At 43.2% G+C, this 21,028-nt stretch overlaps 1 protein-coding gene across 2 annotated transcripts in view; it reads right to left on the bottom strand.

Moving 5' to 3' along the window:
- The window catches only part of znf423 (zinc finger protein 423), a 207,048-nt gene that overhangs the window by 145,619 nt on the left and 40,401 nt on the right, over nucleotides 1-21,028 (bottom strand). For both annotated transcript variants that reach the window (XM_084059129.1, XM_084059128.1), the window contains exon 3: nucleotides 3,218-3,406. In XM_084059129.1, the coding sequence (XP_083915255.1) occupies nucleotides 3,218-3,406 (189 nt within the window). The remainder of the gene's footprint in view (nucleotides 1-3,217; nucleotides 3,407-21,028) is intronic.

Raw genomic sequence — 21,028 nt, forward strand, 5'->3', positions numbered from 1 at the left:
ACAGATGCCTGTTAAGGATAACTGCTGTAAATGTAATTTACTCGTTAAGTTCGCTGTTGATAGACTGCACATACCGTATATTATGCATATATCCACTGTTGTAGGCCAGATGACACTGTAAACCTATCTACAGAGGCAGCCTCTGTAGATAGCTTTAAAGCACAGCTCAAGACTTATTTCTTCACTCTCGCTTTTAGTTGATTTTTAAATCTCTGTGTTGTTATTCACGTCCTCACTGTTTTGCCTGATTCACTGCCTTTTTTGCTATTATTTTAATGTTGTTTTATGCTTTTGCTTTTCTTTTTTTGCTTTATTGTTAAATTATTTGTACCTTTTCTGTAAAGCACTTGTGCTTTATTCTTGCTCTGTAAAGCACTTTGAGCTGCATTTCATGTCATGAAAGGTGCTATACAAATACATATAAATATAATCATTAGATATCAGTATCATACCCATTGTCAATAGTCTGTCTGTCTGTCTGTCTGTCTGTCTGTCTGTCTGTCTGTCTGTCTGTCTGTGTATATAATCTCCATTCACAGGCAAATTTATCTTAATTTTGACTGGTGTTAGATTTTACATTACACTTCGGCTTATATGTATCGATCGAATATATACAGTATTTGTTAACCCAGTCACCAAGTGCAGATGGCTAGGGTCAGGTTTAAAGTCTATTTATTTAATTTTCAATCTTATAATTCATATCTTTCTACTCTTACCATACAGGATGGGTACTAACCTGTATTCACCTGTATTCATGCTTACAGCTGTGCTGCTATGACAACTGAATTTCCCAACAGGGATACAGACAGTATCCCTGTGTCTATCTATCTATCTATCTATCTATCTATCTATCTATCTATCTATCTATCTAGGCAGTTAACTGGTCGAGCCACCAGGGTGCTCCTGTACTGGAATTGAATTAAAACACACTCACAAACATACAGTGATAACTGTAGGATATCTACACTAAAATGTGATTATTACATAGTATTGAAAAAAGGGAGAACACATGTACTGTATCTAGACTGAGAGTTCAGCGGACTTTTGATAGTTCTGTGTATTTGAACCTTACCAACTGCAACATTTCCCATGGACATGTTGCACAGATACAGACACAAAACATGCTGCGCGGACCTCCTCTGTGGACATACGCTCAGGGTTCGCATTGGGCCCGCTATATTTGGTGACTATGAATGGAGCGCTTGTATCTTTTAAAAATTATAACCATTTTTGTTCTCCTTGTCATTAGACGTTCTAGGCCTGTCCGCCCTTTCTCTCCTCTCATCACAGTATATAGGAGACATATGAGTGATGGTTCTGGTGGGATTCAATCCCAGCCAGCAGGAGCATAAGAGGATCCCCTCAGGTGGGGCCTTAACATCTACACCACACACAAAATCTGTGTTCACGGAACTTCATGCTCTCTCTCTCTCTCTCTTTGACCCCCTATCAAAAGTAAACACACAAGCTAAGAGGCTGTTGTGCGCTGTGCAGTTGCACAGTGTGTGTGTGTGTATGTGTATGTGTATGTATGTATGTGTGTGTGTGTGTGTCTGTTTTGTGTGTGTGCGAGCGTGTGCGCAGACGTGTTGGCTCGTTAAGAGAGCGTTTGGATTAATCTGTAGGAACCAGATGCCCCTGCCGTGTTCCTTTCAGCTCTTCCATTAATTACACTGCTACTAATAACGGCTATTGTGTGATAGTGTTTGAGCGTGTGTGTGCGTGTGTGCGTGTGTGTGTGCAGGTTTGTGCGTGCAGGTTTGTGCGTGCGTGCGTGTGTGTGTGTGTAGGTGTGCGTGCAAGAGTCCAAGTATGTCCCTGAGGAACACGTGGGCATAAGTGAATTCAAAAGCTGTAGGTGTTCAGAGGCAGGGGAGGGAACAAACCACCCCAGAGGCCAATAGGATTGGTTAATCGTTAAGTGGGCAAGCTGTGGCGTCCTATCAGAATCATTCCTTGGCTATGAGGCGAGCGTCTGAAGCAACCTCATCATGCATTTCACCTTGACGTCTTCCTTGAACTTGGCTCTCATAAAAGCAGATACTACTTAAAAGTGTGCAGCAGGAATACACAAAAAACTTCACCAACACAATATAGAAAAGATTTGGATAAATGAATGCTCGAAGATGTAGGGAAGAACACGGTATTAGAATTCGTACATAAAGGTTATTCAAATAAATAATGCATCCAAAAGTTAAATGGCCCCTTCCTGGCCCCTAGGGACATGTATATATGAACCCATATAGGTCAGAAGAGACATTTTCATCTAGTGCGATGAACTTTTAGGTCATATTCAAGTGCGCTTTGTAAGGTTCTACATGATTCAAAGCACTGACAATCCAGCTCTACCTGGTTCCTGGTCTGAAAATCATGCTGAAGAAAAGAAAAGCGGTCTCAATTGGAAAATCACAATATGACAGGCTTGACTGCAAAACACCATGCTTGGGTCTCCTGCCAATAACATGAATGAAAGCCACTGCTGAGGTAGTAGCTGCTACTTACGCTGAGCGAGCCAATCACAGTGATTTGGCAATGAGCATAATTATAATCACGATTCTATTGTTCAGTGGAAGCTGCCATAAATGACACTGCTGGGCAACTTTTACGTTGTTTTTTATTTCTTTCTTCACATGCACGCACACATGCACACTCACGTGCACACAGACACACATTTAAATGCTTTATTTGAAGGGATTTGAATACTGTACAGGCTGACAGTTCAGAAACACATAGGATACACAGACGATTTCAGTGTGACTACGTAAGTGTCTTGGTTTTCTGTAAACATACTGTACAGTATAAAGGCTTCACCTGATAGATTGTGTGACCACACACATGCAATCATATGGGTGTAAGTGGTGGTACCGTATGAACTCATATCATAGACCACTGGTTCTCAAAGTGGTCTACGAACCCCCTCTAGGGGTCCTATAGACGGTTCCAGGGGTCCCCAGCCGAATTAGGAACAGATTCCTACATTTAAGCCCCATTTTATTTTTTGGCTATTCAAAAATAGCCAATTTACAAGCACACAGCGCATCGCAATGCATTGTGAGCCTGTAGATCAGGTCCCTGGCACTAAATCTTTTCAAATGGGGGTCATGCATATGAAATGCATATAAATGTGTGGGTCCTTGACATGAAAAGGTTTGAGAACCACGGTGATGAATCATGTGATGTAAGTGGTTGTATAAAGTCATACTGCAGACAGTCTTACCGGCAGGGCAGTGGTTGGTCCTGTGCTCCGTGAGCTCGGCCAGACAGTCAAAATCCTGCTGACAGTTGTCACAGGTGAAGATGGACTCGTCGTCGAGGTCATCGTCACGGTCGTCGGGGTCGTCATGGTCACCGTCCTCAAGCCCCTGGCCTTCTTTAGGGTCCACCTCTCGGTCGCCCGCCGGGACATCTGAGGATACACGCATGTAAATGTGAGCACTAACACACACAGACACACACACACACACTCACACACTCGAAATTCACCACCACACGCGGCTTCCCCTTTGATTTCATTACATGCATCAGAGCTATTTTAATACCTTCTACTTTCCTTACTTGTGATTTATGCATTTTCTTTCTGGCATAACATTATCTTCCTTGTTGAATGTTATTGTCCTGTGTAGTTTCTATTATCCCATTCAGCTTTGTCTTTGTCAGCTTAAAGCTTTCTTCTTTTGAGGTGAGATATTTTTGTAAGCCCCTTGAGATACCTTTATCTCACAGGCACAATTTGTACTTTTACCTGCTTTCCTTTTCTTTTTTTGCATTGTGTCATTGATATGTGCAACTTACTGGTGTGTGTGTGTGTGTGTGTGTGTGTGTGTGTGTGTGTGTGTGTGTGTGTGTGTGTGTGTGTGTGTGTGTGTGTGTGTGTGTGTGTGTGTGTGTAGTTGTTGTTATTGGGGTATTTGTCAAGTACATTTTGCATATACCTGAAATATAACTATTAGGAGCAGTGAGAACTATTTTTAACAGCACCTGGGGAGCATTTAGGGGTTTAATTGTCCTGCTCAGGGACCCTTCGCGTGAAACCTGGAGTAGCCGAGGATCGAACCACCGACCTTCCGATTCCCAGACGGCCTGTGTGTGTGTGTGTGTGTGTGTGTGTGTGTGTGTGTGTGTGTGTGTGTGTGTGTGTGTGTGTGTGTGTGTGTGTGTGTGTGTGTGTGTGTGTGTGTGTGTGTGTGTGTGTGTGTGCGCGCGCGTGTGTGTGCGCGCGTGTGTGTGTGTGTGTGTGTGTGTTCAAGTTTGTAAGTGTATAAGTGTGTGTCCTGGTGGCAGAGAGGCAGTGCATGAGAGGGGACCAGTGGAAGACTGTGTCTGGCCAATCCTCCATTCTCCATTGTGTCTCCATTTTCACACCTTATTATCACATTATAAACGCTCAGGCTCCAATAAGACTGACTCTAGAGACAGAGGAGAGGAGAGGAGAGGAGAGGAGAGGAGAGGTTAAGAAAACAATCCAGAGATGACAGTGAATTAGATGAAAATGAATTAGACGGACACAAAGAGGAATACAATAAGAACAACGTAGACTTCTTGGGAAAAGAAGAATTAGAATGTAGTAAAGGGAGAGGGAGGAAGGGAGGGAAGGGAAGTTTCTACCTGCCATGCTTGCTTCTTGCCTCCTGCTTCCCCTCTAATTGCATCCAAGATGGTGTGCCGCTCCCCCTCCAGCTCAAATTATTTTACCTCACACCAACATTCTGAGAATAACCCAATATACCCCACACAAGCCAGTCCCCCGCCGAATAACAGCCACTGAGACAAAACTCTGCACTCAGCAGACCCTCTTAGCGCCCCCCCCCCCCCCCTTCCAAAAAAAAGACGACAACAACAACCAGTCAAATAATTTTTCATTCAGGTATCATCAACACAGCAAGTGCCTCAACTAATAAGGAGCATTAGGGGCAAAACAACCGTGCCAAAACAGAGGAAGAAGTAAAAATAAAAAAAATAAAAAAGGGGGAAAAAAGCTTCTCTTGCTCCCCCCCTCTCGCTCTTCAGTTCTTGTTCATCTCACCAGCACCCAGCTGGCAGTCTTGGGGTTGTGCCAGCCAAGCCACTTGAGGCCCCAATAGCTTCTTACACTTCCTGATAGAGTGCTGAATGAGATGAGGTTACCAGGCAACATATACAATTCTAGCCCCTAAAAAGGGTCTTGGCTAATGCTGCTTAACAACAACATTTAGTCACAGCAATGGACCTGGACCTAGCTTTTGATTGGAACAAAGTATGGTCCAACATATTGCTGGCCTCCAGAACTCCTGACCACCAGCAAATACATAGAACATATTATTTGACTTGAACACTGTATACTTCATTGACCGAGGTCCCCCACGTCTCTATATTTGGGCCCCCTCTGTTTTTCGCTCTACTACACCAAATCTCTTCATCAAAATAGCCGATCTAGCTTGTATATGGGCTATTTTCGCAGAATGTTCATGTACAGTATTATGTCATGTCCAGAATAGGGATGCTAGGGTTCAAGTGTTGAACCCATCTGCACTCTGTGTTCTATGAAAGTTGTTTACTTATTTACATTGTGTTCTTTCTGGAAATGCCCTCCAGTGGCCAGACTCTGGGAGATGGTTGCTTCTAATCTCTCTGAGATGTTTTAAGCTAAAGCGCCTCAATCGCCTGTTACAAACATTTTAAATGATATATCCAACCCAGGCTTGACATTGAACAGTGAGTGGCGTGGCTGGGCTTACAGCAGTAGGGTTAGTGTGGGGTGTCTTAACAACTTAAACCCTCTATACCCTCTATACGTTGCGAACTAATACTTATCTGACTGGGTTTGGCTCTGTACCCAGTCGGTACTTTTTTCCCCTCTAAGTCGAATCTCTTTCCCGAAAATAGCCGATCTACAAGCTCACAACGTGTTGTAAAAGGGTAGGATTTAAGTTGTTTAGTGCGATGGCTGTTTTTAAAACGTGTGATTCATTTTAACAATAAAGAAAACAAAAAAGAAAAAAGTATCAATAATAATATATATAACTTAACTTTGGTGCACTCCATTCCAATCCAACCCTGTCAAGCCCAGTTAGTGCTGCACGGTAACACTCTCACTGCCAACATGATGCAAACACTTGAATATCAAAATCAATCAGAACAACAGACTGAGAGGAATAGCATAACAGCCTAATCCCTAGTGCCTGAGAAACTACCGTACACTCCCCTTCTTATTACTTTTATGTTATGTTGTTGTGATTTGTTATCAGGTTTTAAGAATTGCAGATATTCTGTAGATGTACTTTGCTTCAGTGTTGGTATTGGTATCATTTCCAATTAGAGAATCAGCACCGCTCGTTATATCTGCCTATTCCGGCCAATGCAATGTTGAGTCCAGTCCGAGCTAGTCCAGCCCGTGTTTTGTTCTCTCTGACTAGCTTGATGAGCTCTGGCCACCAATGTTCAAACTGGCACTGGACCAGATCCTGGGAAAGAAGGTCTGTATCCTGACTGATGTGTCTCCTGACTCGATTACGGCAATTTTCCCATTTTTGTACGCCACCATTGTACAACAAAGTATAACACAGGGTTATGTGGTTAATTAGGCTAATCAATTTAGTCGATTATAAGAAAATCAATTAGAATCTTTTCGTGTCGATTCGTTGTTACATAAATAAATATAAAAACCTGCTTGTCCATTAACCACTTAAACCCCATATGGTTGACCAGAGTCCCTCATGGCTTTATACTAGTGTCTTTTCTGTTTTCTGTTATTGTGGTTGCAACGCGTTAGAGCTTGTCGAACGGCTATTTTCAGCGAAGTTTTCCCCACAATATGGATGCTGGGGTTTGAGTGGTTAATTGATTAACCTACATGAGCAAGATTAAGTTGGTTATTGGTTCCAAGTATCGGTTTCGATATATTTTCGGTGAATTGCCGAGCCAATTCACCGAAGTGCAAGAGATGAACAGAGGTGTGTGAGAGGGAGGGAGGGAGTAAGGGAACGAGGGATGGTGGGTGGGTTTTAGAGGTGTGCAACAGAGGAAGGGGGAAGTGGACACACGGAGGGAGGGATGGATGGAGGGAGGAGAGAGGGAGGGTGTTGGCCATCTGTCCAGTGGTGAGAGCACCGTCTGGCCGACATGCATGCGCACGAACGGACACACACACACACACACACACACACACACACACACACACACACACACACACACACACACACACACACACACACACACACACACACACACACACACACACACACACACACACACACACACACACACACACACACACACTCTCTCTCTCTGATACAGATACATACAGTACATAATCTCTCACTCACACACATGTTCATGCAAATAAATGCATGCATACACACATCCACAAACATTCACTCACATGGACATTTGAATACACTCACACATGATCAGATATGCATACAAATGCATACAGTTGCCAAGTATGCAAGGACGGTATTCACAAATGTCAATAAATCTACTAGGGGTCATCAAAAGCAGGCAAAAGAACTCACTCAACCACACTACAAAATCATTTGGTTTATTAGGATCAAATGTGAACTTTAGCACCTTTTCACTGTTTTGAATATTGATTGAACATCCATTACTTTGTAACAATATACATTTAAATTAGTTACCCTGGGATAGCTGAACAAAATGACTGAGGTGGAATCCATGAAATTCATCACTAGAAAGAGTGAAAGAAAATCCAGCTTTGCTTTAAAAAGGGTTCAAGGTTTCTTTATTCTTACATTTTATATATGCAACAGTTTTGACTTTGATTTCTGACCTCTTACGATCAGTGTATCTGTTGGTGCTATCAACCCTGTCTCCCTCACACACGTGCGTTCACACACACACACACACACACACACACACACACACACACACACACACACACACACACACACACACACACACACACACACACACACACACACACACACACACACACACACACACACACACACGATGTTCTGTATTGACAGAAGTACATACTGTACACACAAACAAACTGTTGAAAGGGTTATAACAAAAATACTTTTTCAGTTCCAACCAGAAAACAGACATTTCTAGAGAGATGAATAAATTAAACTTAACATTCATGGGCACACATGCACGCACGCACACGCACACACACACACCCCAAGGTGCCTTGATGCCAGGGGTTAGGGCAGTGCCAAATCCAGCACATGCCAACACAACCTGCTGTCATAGCAACGGGGGGAGGAGCCAGATGAGACCTCTCCTCTTTCACTCCTCTCTCTCTTTCTCTCTCTCTCTGCCGTCCCTCTACCCATCTCACTCACTAACTCCTCCATCTACTGCAGTGGTTCTCAAAGTGGGGTACGGGAACCCCTAGGGGTCCTTGGGGGGGTTACAGAAGGTCCACAGCTAAATTAGCTAATATAGCATCAAAAGCAATTCAATCGGCTATTTTCAAAAAGGTCTTGCAAACATTTGGACCGTTTGGAATATTTTTGAAACATTTTAACAACACAAATCTTGTATGGGGGTCCCTGGCACAAAATATTTCCTGATGGGGGTCCGCGGATAAATATGTATCAATTTGGGTGTCCTTGACATGAAAAAGTTTGAAAACCACTGATCTACTCTACTGCATCACCATCTCATTGGTTGCATCGCTCCTCCATCTCCACCATCATCACCTTCTCTAATAGGCTCTATGCACAGCAGCCATATTGGAAAGAAATTGGGCCTCTTCCTGACTTCCTTCACAGGTGTTACCAATACTAATGAAGGCTCTGTTCCATTCTGGTCAAACAGAGTCAGGGTGCTGATATTGTGCATGTTGGCTCACTGGAGACACTCTGCTACACCAGTGGGTCTCAAAGTGGGGTCCAGGGACCCTCATGGTTCCTTGAGGGGGTTCCAAATGGCCCCTTACGAGTGTGTAACTCAGAGTGAACAAATGGAACCAAATGGACCCTCCATTTGTACACTCTCAGAGTTATGGGGGTCCTTCAAATGTAAAAGTTTGAGAACCACTGTGCAACACTAAATAGAACAGAGCCTTAATTAGTATAATTGGTAAGACCTGTGAAGGAAGTAAGGAAGAGGCCCAATTTCTTTCCAATATTGCTGTGGATAGAGCCTATTGTTTCCTTGCTTTGTCTCTCTGTCTATTTTTTCTGTCCCAGTTCTTCTCAACTATCTTTGAAAAACTGCACCTCTTCTGTCTTTTCCTGACTTTCTCAGCATGCCTGTCTCTCTCATGTCTGCACTCTCGCTCTCCTCTGCTCTAGGTGTGCAACACTTAATCGAACTAATCCAATGAGTCATTATAAAAATTAATACATTTTAATAAAGTAATTGATTTCCAAAAATAGTGAAAATAGCATATCCATTATCCACATGTTATTTTTGCCTGTATAAAATAGGGCTTGAGTGGATAATCAGGCTAATCAATTTAGTTGATTATAACAAATCTATTCGAATTTGTTCGCATTTATTCATTGATACGAGTTCTGTCGTTTAAGGACCCCGCTAGCTAGCTGTCCACAACCAGCTTTAATCATTACACTATCTAACTGTAGCAGTACAACACAATTCAGACTTAATTTTACTGATAGTGCAAAATGTAACAAAATGAACCAATACATGTGTGCAGTCTTAAGAGTTCAAATTGTGTAGCACAGTTTCCCTCACATTAAATGTACTACAGTACAACCTAGTGACTCTCTTCCTCCTCTTTGGTTTTGAATCCACAAATGGCCGTGTTCAGGGGCTGCTCACTGGCAGGTGTGTGGGGAGGGTTCGTTGGCATATTTGTATTTATTTATTTACTTTTATATTGTTCCCTTTGTGTTTCTCCAAACTTGTACCACTGGAAAAGAGGTTCTCAGTCTTCAGTGTGTTTTCCTAGAATTAAATAAAGATTGAAATGAAATAATGACTAAATTAAGAGAAAAAAAAGAGTTGAAAATAATCAGCTACTCTAAATTTAGAAAAAGGATTATACTCATGACACACTCCCAAAATTCAGGCACACACACACACACACACACACACACACACACACACACACACACACACACACACACACACACACACACACACACACACACACACACACACACACACACACACACACACACACACACACACACACACACACACACACACGTATGTGTATGTAACCATGCTTGGTCTCTGTGGTCTAATGTCTAATTTATACTTGGTTGCGCGTCAGTGTCACACAACGAAAATAGCCAATTGGCTATTTTCGGTGCGCGACACTGGCACGCACTGGCAGCCGTAAGTGACCCCATTAGCATCTCCTGGGCCATCACTCCATCTTGTTTTCCCCGTCTCTCTCCCTGCTCTCCCATCTCCTCTTGTGCTTGTTTGTTCTATGACTTATTCATAATGCTCTCAGAACTCACTCCTCTCTCCTCTCCTACCGAAAACCCTCCTCCTCTCTTCTTCTCCCAACCTCCCCCCAGGTCTCCTCCAGCCAATCAATATCCTCAAGTCCCAAACCTCTTCCGATCCTCTTGCTCTCTCAAATGATGTCCATCCTTAGGTTGAACCCTGACCCTAACCTTGGCTCCCATGTTCCCCTTCTTTCTCAACACACGTCTGAATCATGTGTCCTCATCCCTTGTATCTTCTGTCTTTTCCTCCCTTCCCCTCCCTAAATTCTTAACCCACACGCCCACCAGAGAGCAGCACCAGGGGTACTTATTGCAAGCAGGCGTCTCCCAGGGGGTTCCAAGGGGTTTAAGGGGGGAGTATTGATTGAATACTAGTACTGCAGAGGATCCTAACATGCACACACCCCCATCTCTGACTGTCTGTCTATCTGTGTGTGTGTGTGTGTGTGTGTGTGTGTGTGTGTGTGTGTGTGTGTGTGTGTGTGTGTGTGTGTGTGTGTGTGTGTGTGTGTGTGTGTGTGTGTGTGTGTGTGTGTGTGTGTGTGTGTGTGTGTGTGTGTGTGTGTGTGTGTGTGTGTGTGTGTGTGTGTCTCTCTCTCTCTCTCTCTCTCTCTCTCTCTCTCTCCTCTCTCTCTCTCTCAAACACACACATCTCTGTGTGCCAGCTGGAAAGGCTGCAGCCCTTCACACAGGCATGCTAACACAAACACACACACACAGACACACTCATATACACACTTGCTCGCTCTACAGAGAACCATTATCTCTGAGTCACAGACTGTCCCTACGCCAGGAGCATCCCCACACACACACACACTTTCAATCCTAAAAACTGCTTCAGACATGGAAACACAAATGCATCCAAATCAGCACATCAAAACAAAAATACATAAATGGAACGTGAACATGGAATGGCTACAGTGCGATCAAGAAAAGAATCTCTCTCTCTCTCTCTCTCTCTCTCTCTCTCTCTCTCTCTCTCTCTCTCTCTCTCTCTCTCTCTCTCTCTCTCTCTCTCTCTCTCTCTCTCTCTCTCTCTCTCTCTCTCTCTCTCTCTCTCTCTCTCTCTCTCTCTCTCTCTCTCTCTCTCTCTCTCTCTCTCTCTCTCTCTCTCTCTCATGATGTTTAGTTGATACGCAGTTGGACAAAGTAAAATCCTCAGTGTCATTTTATCCATTAGTTCAACACATAATAAACATGATTTTCGGTGTTCTTTTTATGCGGCACTGGGATTCCCAGGGATCCCTTCCTGATACAGGACGAGTGGGCACCTGAGAAGTCTGGGCACCTCAATGTGAAATTGGCTATTTTTCCCCAAATGTGAAAAAAGTAAAAGATGCTTTGCAACATGGTCTGAAATGTAAACTTTAAGTATATATGTTTTGCACATTGTCAGACCTAAATGTAACCTTCAATTTATTGTTTATACCATAATGACTGGCTATCCACACGTCATCTAAGGCCATATTAGGCCTTAGATGTCAAATGTTCAAGCATGTTGAAATCACGTATATTTACATTATTTCAGACATTTTTTCAAGCATACATTTATTCTTAATTTACAATTTACAATTTAGGCATTAAGCCTACCGGTAAATTGTTTTACATTTTGGAAAAGAAATAGCCAATTTATCAATGAGGTGCCCTGACTTTTATGGTTACCCGTGCAAGGCATGCTGGTAGTTGAGTAATGTACAGTGGAAAGCAATCCAGAGGAACGCAATACTTCTGCATGACATTTTCCAGTCAAAGTGCACCAATTTAAAATATTAAATCTTTCCCAGCACAAATAGTGCTAACTTCGAGTAACTGCAGCTTCTTTCCGCGGTGAAATGCTCCTTTAAGCTCCAAGTCCAAAATAGCACATCTGCAAGCTTGCCATGCCTTGTGAGCTTGTAAATGTGCTATTTTGAGTAAATGTTTTGCCTAATAATGACATGTCCAAAATAGCAGGGCCGGGATGAAAGTGGTTAAACTAAGACTGAGGATTTCAGTCTGACCTTGTATCTGCAACAACAGCATCATAACAGGCTGGTTCATGTCTGGGTTAGGGCCAGTGAGTGTGTCACTGAACATTATTGTACATCTCAAAGTCCCAACAACATAAACTAGGTTGAATTAACCACTTGAGCCCTGGTGGACTCTGGTCAAACAAGTACAGGGTTTAAGTGGTTAAAATACGGTAGACTAGCATGTCCAAAGGTCAAAAACAAACGTCACATTTGATAGATAGTATAATACTCTCACAAAAGGCGTTATGGTTCGTGTTAAATAACAGTTTCAGACTACACATCCCAAGAGGACAGGTTTAATAACCAGCAGTCCAGTCAGAGTCCAATAGACAATGGGCTGTTTATTAGCAGATAAAAGCAAATGCCAAATGAATACCTCAGAAATAATGAGGTCACTCTGCATATCTTCAAGAAAGATATATTCAGTGTGTGTGTGTGTGTGTGTGTGTGTGTGTGTGTGTGTGTGTGTGTGTGTGTGTGTGTGTGTGTGTGTAGGGTAATTAGATAAAGAGAAGTGAATTAGCAGAGTCCACAGTGCAGAGTGATGTTACACAGTCTAACCACGCCTAGCTGGGACCCACTAATTACTGCTCGTTAGGCTTCGAGAGAGCATGTATAAGTGTGTGTGTGTGTGTGTGTGTGTGTGTGTGTGTGTGTGTGTGTGTGTGTGTGTGTGTGTGTGTGTGTGTGTGTGTGTGTGTCTCTGTACATTTTATAGTGTGTCTGTATGTGTGTACGTGTGTGGATTCCCCATTTTAAAGTCAGATCAGTAAGGTAGTTATGGAGCTAAGCGATGCGAAGCCTAATAAACACTAAGCTTACTAATAATACAAGGAGAGAGACAGAGAAGGAAGGCATGCCAATATATTTCCTCTTGTATTATTTGCCCATAAACAATGTTAACTACAGTAGCTTACCGAAGAGAAGAGATTTGATGTAGATGGAAAAAGAGCGGAACAAGAACAGAGCGAACTCAGGTCGAGTTTACGTATAGAGCAGTGGTTTTCAACCCTTTTCATATCAAGGTCCATTAATTATTCGGCATTTGAGCCACGGACCACCGTTTGATTTGATTTGGCCTCTCAGACCCAAGACTTTTGTAGACTTTTGACTATTTTGTTATCGTTGGATACGATTTTGTCCACAAATCCATGCTGTATTGATGTGGTACCATAGGAGAGATGACGGGCAATTATTCTTTAATTAAGTAATGCAGATGTTTAACAATAATTTAACTCTTGAGGGTGTAAAATGAAACCAAATGGACCCATAAGGGTCCATTTGGTTTCATTTTACACCCTCAAGAATTAAAGATCTATAAGGGTCCATTTGGTTACCAACTCTCCATCATTTAGCTGGGGACCACCTGGAACCCCCTCAAGGACCACTGGTGGTTCCCGGACCACTACCAGCCCACTGAAATAGAACTACAGAGAGAGAGACAGAGAAGAGAAAAAGAGTGAGAGTGAGAGTGAGAGAGTGTGTGTCGCTGCACTAGTGACTCCTACAGGTTGGTCAGGGAGGCCGTTCAGCGGGGCGTAGAAGTGAGAGGAATAGCGTGTTCCTGTGTATGCACTATATCTGAATGAGTAGAGAGACGGCCTGGGGAAGCAGAAGGCCCCGGGTTAAATTCCCGAACCCCAGCAATGTGCAGAGGTGTCGCTGAGCAAGCACTTAACCCCTAACTGCTCAAGTCTGAGCACTTGGGCAGCAATCAGCTGGGTGAAGCTGAGGGGGAAACTGAATTTCTACCAAAGGATCAAATCGATCTAAATTATTATTATCATTATCATGTGTTGCGTCCTCCTGGTGAAACTCATCCCTATCGGGTGAAAATAAGTGTCTGGTGACTCCATGTGTATCGGAGGAGACATGTGGTGGTCTACACCCTCCCACATGACTGTAGGGGTGATCGGTGACAAAGACTACACATGAGGCAACTGGAAATTGGCATAATAACTAAATTGGGAGAGAAAGAGTGAAAAAATGAAGGGGGAAATATAATAATAATTGGCAGCAGGGGCTCACACAGTGGCCTGGCTGGGACACATTCTGGAGCCCAGAGAAATGAATGTCCACTGGCCAAAAGCACATGCACTGCACACACACACACACACACACACACACACACACACACACACACACACACACACACACACACACACACACACACACACACACACACACACACACACACACACACACACACAGCAGGACTACCAGGCCTGCCATCAGAAGGTGGAAAAAGTGTGTGTCCAACTTCTAGCAGAATGTTTAGAAACCAAACAGTCCGAGCACAAGGCAGCCATTCTCCTCTGTAGTCCGTAGCAGTCTACACATTGGGCCATGATATACAGACAGCTGGCAGAGCCAATGGAAATGAACATACTGCCCTAATCCATTCAATCCGGGAATGCATCTGTGTCATTTTAGATGTCATTGTAGATCTGCAATGTTTTGAAAAATCGTGAAAATATTTAAAAATATTATTTTTAAAGGTGAAATCTTTTAACTCAAATCTTTGCTTCTGGGGATTCTACAAATGTCTACTACTGTAAATCCTAATATTTTTTTGAAAAAACTTATGTTGCTATAATATCAATGGTTCTCAAACACCCAAAATGATAAGTATTTGTCCGTGGCACAGAGTGCCTCCCTATTTTGAATAGCCAAAGAAATCTTAAAATGACACAGATGCTTTCCCGGATTGAATGGGCTAAGCAGGAAGAAAAACCAGCAACAGGGGTTACATCATACCAAAACCAAACAGTATGTGCTAATAACTCTCAATGTTTGTCTCCCTGCAGGGCAGAGGACTGGTGAGGTCGAGTCAAATAAGTTTGAATTCACAGAAAAGTATGAAAGACTGAATACCTAGAGTCATTGTCTGGGAACTGGAAGTTTTATTTTGATGGCGGGTCCGCCTGGTATCATGTCATGTTGTCCTTGAGCAAGACACTGAACCCCTAACTGCTTCAGAGGAGCAGATTGATGCCTTCTTTGCCTATAGCTGTCTCTGCCATCGGTGTATGAATGTGTGTGTGGGAATCAGTGAATGTAACGCATACATTGTCAAGTGCTTTGGGGGGGGAAGGCACCATATAAATGCAAACATTTAAATGCAGACTATATCATTGAAAGGCTCTGATGCTCATTGGATTGGCAAAATCTACAGCTTGGGAAATCAGTCGGCTAACAAACTGAAAAAAGAAATATGAAAAACATTATTTTACTCAAATCTGGTTAAAAATAAAAGTTGAAAACATACTGTGGCACAGGGAAAGAAATGTCTGATCAACAATTACTATGGCACATACAATGTTAAAATGAACACAGGACTTTGCAGTGTATAATGAACTGGTTCTGAAAGTGGTGTCTGGGGACCACCAGGGGTCCTAGAGGGGGTTATAGGGGGTTCCCAGCAGTTTAAACACTTAAGCCCTGTTTTATTGAGGAAAATGTGGAATCTCGTCAAATGTTTTCTGTGGTCAAATACATTTTGGGAGTCCTTAAAATACAAATGTTTGAAAACCACTGGAATAATGTATATTTGTGTGTGTATTATACATACAAATCAATAAGATACCATAAGGTAAATCATATAAATAGGAGACAGTGGGCAACAGCTGTCAGTAAAAAGACATACAGTACTGCATATACAGTATGTTGGCCTATATGGGCTTAAAATGCTGATAACTGGGAAAAGGTGCATGATGGTGGACACATTTGGCAACACACACACACACACACACACACACACACACACACACACACACACACACACACACACACACACACAGTCAAGCTGAACAGGTGCAGCTGGACAGGGCAACATTGGTCCCTCTCCCCAGAGGTTTCTCTCGCCCTCTCGCTCTCTCTGTGTGTGTGTGTGTGTGTGTGTGTGTGTGTGTGTGTGTGTGTGTGTGTGTGTGTGTGTGTGTGTGTGGAGGCTATATAAAGAACCCATCTCTCCGCACCTACTCCCCCATGATCACCACCATGGCCTGTGTGTTTTCACAATGCCTGGCCCGCTGCCCCCGGGGAGCAGACCTACCAAGCCACAATGTACCAGAAACATCCTGTCACTCTTTCTTGCACGCACACACACACACACACACACACACACACACACGTGCACGTGCGCACGCACACGCATGCACGCACGCACACACACACACACATACAGGCACCATTGGGATTTCATGCAGCAAGGGAGTGCAGCACCCAATGAAGCAGGATGATGAAAGATACATTCACGTCATGGAAGGAAGCTGAAAACACTCATTCACACACGAGGAAAGAAAAAAAGATCTACGCAGACACACGTACAGTATGCACGCACAAACACACACATACACACGTATGCACACTCGCGCATGTACACACACACACACACACACACACACACACACACACACACACACACACACATTATGGAGAAGATTACACATAAACACATTCACAAATCAGTTGACAGCTGCCCACCAATACCATCACCTGTTTCAGCCTGTGGCTTCACACACACACACACACACACACACACACACACACACACACACACACACACACACACACACACACACACACACACACACACACACACACACACACACACACACACACACACACACACACACACACACACACACACACACACACACACACAGCTTCAATACTGCGACAACACATATACTATACAAAAAACAGAGAAACACAATGTGCTGTCACTAGCAGGCAATAATGGCTCATACACACGCACGCACACACACACATACACACAAACTGTTTTCCTGTGGCAGCCTTGGGGAAATTAAAACTACATTATGGACCTCTAGGGGCTAACACAGAGAGATAGGAAATGGAGAGAGAGAGAGAAAGAGAGAGAGAGAGAGAGAGAGAGAGAGAGAGAGAGAGAGAGAGAGAGAGAGAGCGAGAGAGAGAGAGAGAGAGAGAGAGAAACAAAGAAAGAGAGAGACCACTGTCCTGTTTTTCTCAGCCCTGGTGATCATGAAGATATTACAGAATAGTGATGCTGCCTGTGATCTCTCTCACACACTTTTTATCATACCTTTTCTCTTGTTCCCTCATTTCTCCTCTCCTCCACTTGCTCTCTATTGCCTTGCCATCCTCTCTCACTATTTCTCTCTCTTTGCCCCCTGGAGGAGGGGAAATAAACTGACATGTTCTTGGATGAATGATGAATGGATGAATGAATGAATGAATGAATGGAGGGATGGATGGATGGATGGATGATTGGTTGGCTGCATAGATGATTGGCTGGATGGATGGGTGGGTGGATGGATGGATGGATGGATAATTGGATGGATGCCTCACAGTGTCATAAGATGGCATTAAATGCCACAAGTTAGACAGACACACAGACATATTGAGCTGTATGTCAGTATTGATATTCATTCCATAAGCAATGCAGCCCAGTTTTTCAGACATAATACAACAACTACTACTACTACTACTGTCTACTACTACTGCTATAACTACTACTACTACTACTACTAATAATAATAATAATAATAATAATAATAATAATAATAATAATAATAACTAGAAAAAGTGCTCCTCGGAGCACAAGTCCCCGCCAGCAGACTTGTGTTGGGAATGTTGGGAATGTTCTAATTCTTATGTTCTAATTAGAACATGTTACTGTGTCATAGTAACATGATGCGCTACGTCATAACTGTGCGCAGGCTGCGTGCTAAAAAGAACTGATCTGCAAGCTATATAGCATCTCTGTTGACGTAGGTTGATAGCTTGTAGATCTACTCTATTTTTGCATGCTGCTACAGCCTACAACTTTTCTCTACGAGAGACGGAGAGAGTACATTAAATGAATGAATGAGAAAAAAATGACGCTCGTCATCAGTAACGAGTAACGAGGCCTTTTTTGACCGAGTAATATGGTATTATATTACTGGTTTGGCAGACTAATACCTTACTTTACTCGTTACTGGGGAAAGTAATAATATTACAGTAATATATTATTTTTAATTCGTTACTGCCCAACACTGAACATGACACAAGTGTCCTATCCGTGTCCTATCCGTCTGTTTTATCCAAACCTTAGTTGGATAAAACTGGTATCCCCACCTGGAGTTACTGTATAACTGTCCTATCCGTCCTGTCTGTATAAGTGTCCTATCCGTCCTGTCTGTATAAGTGTCCTATCCGTCCTGTCTGTATAAGTGTCCTATCCGTCCTGTCTATGTAAGTGTCCTATCCGTCCTGTCTGTGTAAGTGTCCTATCTGTCCTGTCTGTGTAAGTGTCCTATCCAATTGTTACAGTATCCGCCATTTCTCAGCCATTTCGTGATTATTCCTGTCTTACCTCACTTTGAAAGAGGCAAAGACTCTTTCAAAGTGACACATGTATTTATAGCCCGTTATATGTCACTAGCCAATCAGATCACACTATTTCACCGTATTGTCAAGGCGTGAGGCTCGACCAATGTTTGCTTGGCTGACGGAAAGTGAAAACAAACTCTCCTGGCGGAGACAATAATTACAAAGGAGTGCTCAGTACAGTACATGTGGCATGCCCTTCTACCTTCCTCCATCTCTCTGTCTGAGGCAGGTGATGAAAAAAGGTTTGTGCACAAGTATGAAAATGCACAGGGCAATGGGGGGAAGGGATATAATAAAAGGCGTCATGACATTACGGTGCATGGAGACAAATCTTTTGGACAGTGAACGTGTTGAAAAGAAGTGTGGCATAACGTTACAATGATATTATAGCCCCATTGTAGAGGACATAAGGCAACCCAAGGCGGGGGGGGGGGGGGGGGCAGTGTACAGTAGGCTTGTCTAAACAGACTTAGCGATCTTTATAATTATCACCAATAACAACAAAAGAACAGTTAGTGTGACCAAGGGATGCACTGAACAATATCTTTTTTTACATACAATGCAACTTCAATGATTGCCATTTCAGTGCCTTGGCTTATGCCGTGTATTGCATGCCTGTACATACTGTGCTCCTGAACACAGTGGAGGTAGTGTGCCACGGTTGGCCTTAGGCTAAATACCAAGAAAACTGAGGTTACCACCTATAACATCCCATCAGAACATCCACCTCTGACAACAACAGGAGGCACTGTGCTGAAGGAAGTCAAAGACTTTAAGTACCTGGGTTCATGGGTCAACTCATCCGAGCAAGATCTTAAAGTGAGGAAGGCACTTGCATGGAGGGCCCTGAACGGCATGACCAGTGTATGGAACTCCAACCTCCCCCGTCAAATCAAACTCAGCTTCTTCTACACAACGGTAGAGTCTGTTCTCCTCTATGGCAGTGAATGCTGGACCCTGAAGCCAACCCTGCCGAAGTCTCTAGTTGGGTGCTACACCAGAATGTTGCGTGCAGTACTTAACATCAGCAAGAGTACACATGTTACCAACAAGATCCTGTATGGGGGAATGCCAAGTGTGAGTGAGAAAATAGCAGCCAGGAGAATGAGACTAGCAGGACACTGTCAAAGACATCAAGAACTGCCAGCTAGCAAATTGGTGCTGCGGGAACCAACGGTCATCGGTCACGACGAGGACGTCCCATAATGACATAAGTGGATGTACTCAAGAATGATGCAGGAGCGCAAAGTACAGTACCAACAAACTGGCCAGATGTATGGAGAACCGGGATGACTGGAAGCAACGATGGAGGGCTTGTCTGAGGACGACCTAGAGACATCCCATGAGCCACAGGGACAGCAGCATTGTAATCGGCTACTAAACTGATGGTGCCTGATTGTCTAGTTCTGGTTCACAGCCATGCGGGACGCGCATCCCATAGCTGGGAGGGACGATTGCTCTGCGATTATTAATTTACAGCAATGACGCAGTTATCATTGAATGACTGATTTGAAAAATATTCCTAGGTCCTTGGCCTGCTGGCAGCGTACACAAGAAATATGACGCTGATCCGTAGAAGATTACAGGATTGGGTCAAAGTCAATATTTCAGCCTGTGTGACTGTAACAATAATATAAAGGGAACAGTTTCAATTTGGTACATGCGACTAAACTTGCACACACATACAGGGCGTACACTCTCACTCGCACACTCGCACACACAACAACACATCCCCTCAAAGACAGAAACTACACACATCTAGGACATGATGTGAAACTGAATTTGACATTATAATGATAAAGCAAACATCATCATGTAATACTTTGCTAAATGCTTGCAGAGATTCTGAAACTCATGAATAAATAAATGAACTGAGAGCGACTTGATCTCATAACAGTCACACACACAGCCATGATCCAACAGTGTCTTGGCATGTCATCGGATAGGTGGAGCTGACCCTCTGGTCAGCCAGTGTCATATTTTATCATATTGTATGTCCGTCCACACACACCCACACACACCCACACACACAGTCCCTTGGCAGTGAATAACAATAATCCAATAGGTTTCAGTTTCTTAGTTTCAGCTTGGGGACCTGACTAGCCTTTTCCATTATGACTCACTGGCTCACTGTGTCTGTGTGAGTATACAGTATGTATGATTGTATGTGTGTATTGTACACGCATGTGATGTGTCCATGTGTGGGATTCTTAAAAAGAAAACCTTTCTCAACAAACAGCCACGCCCACACGCACACGCACACACACACACACACACACACAC

The sequence above is a fragment of the Gymnoscopelus microlampas genome (genome assembly GCF_963454915.1).
Source record: "Gymnoscopelus microlampas genome assembly, chromosome: 6".
Taxonomy (NCBI): Eukaryota; Metazoa; Chordata; class Actinopteri; order Myctophiformes; family Myctophidae; genus Gymnoscopelus; species Gymnoscopelus microlampas.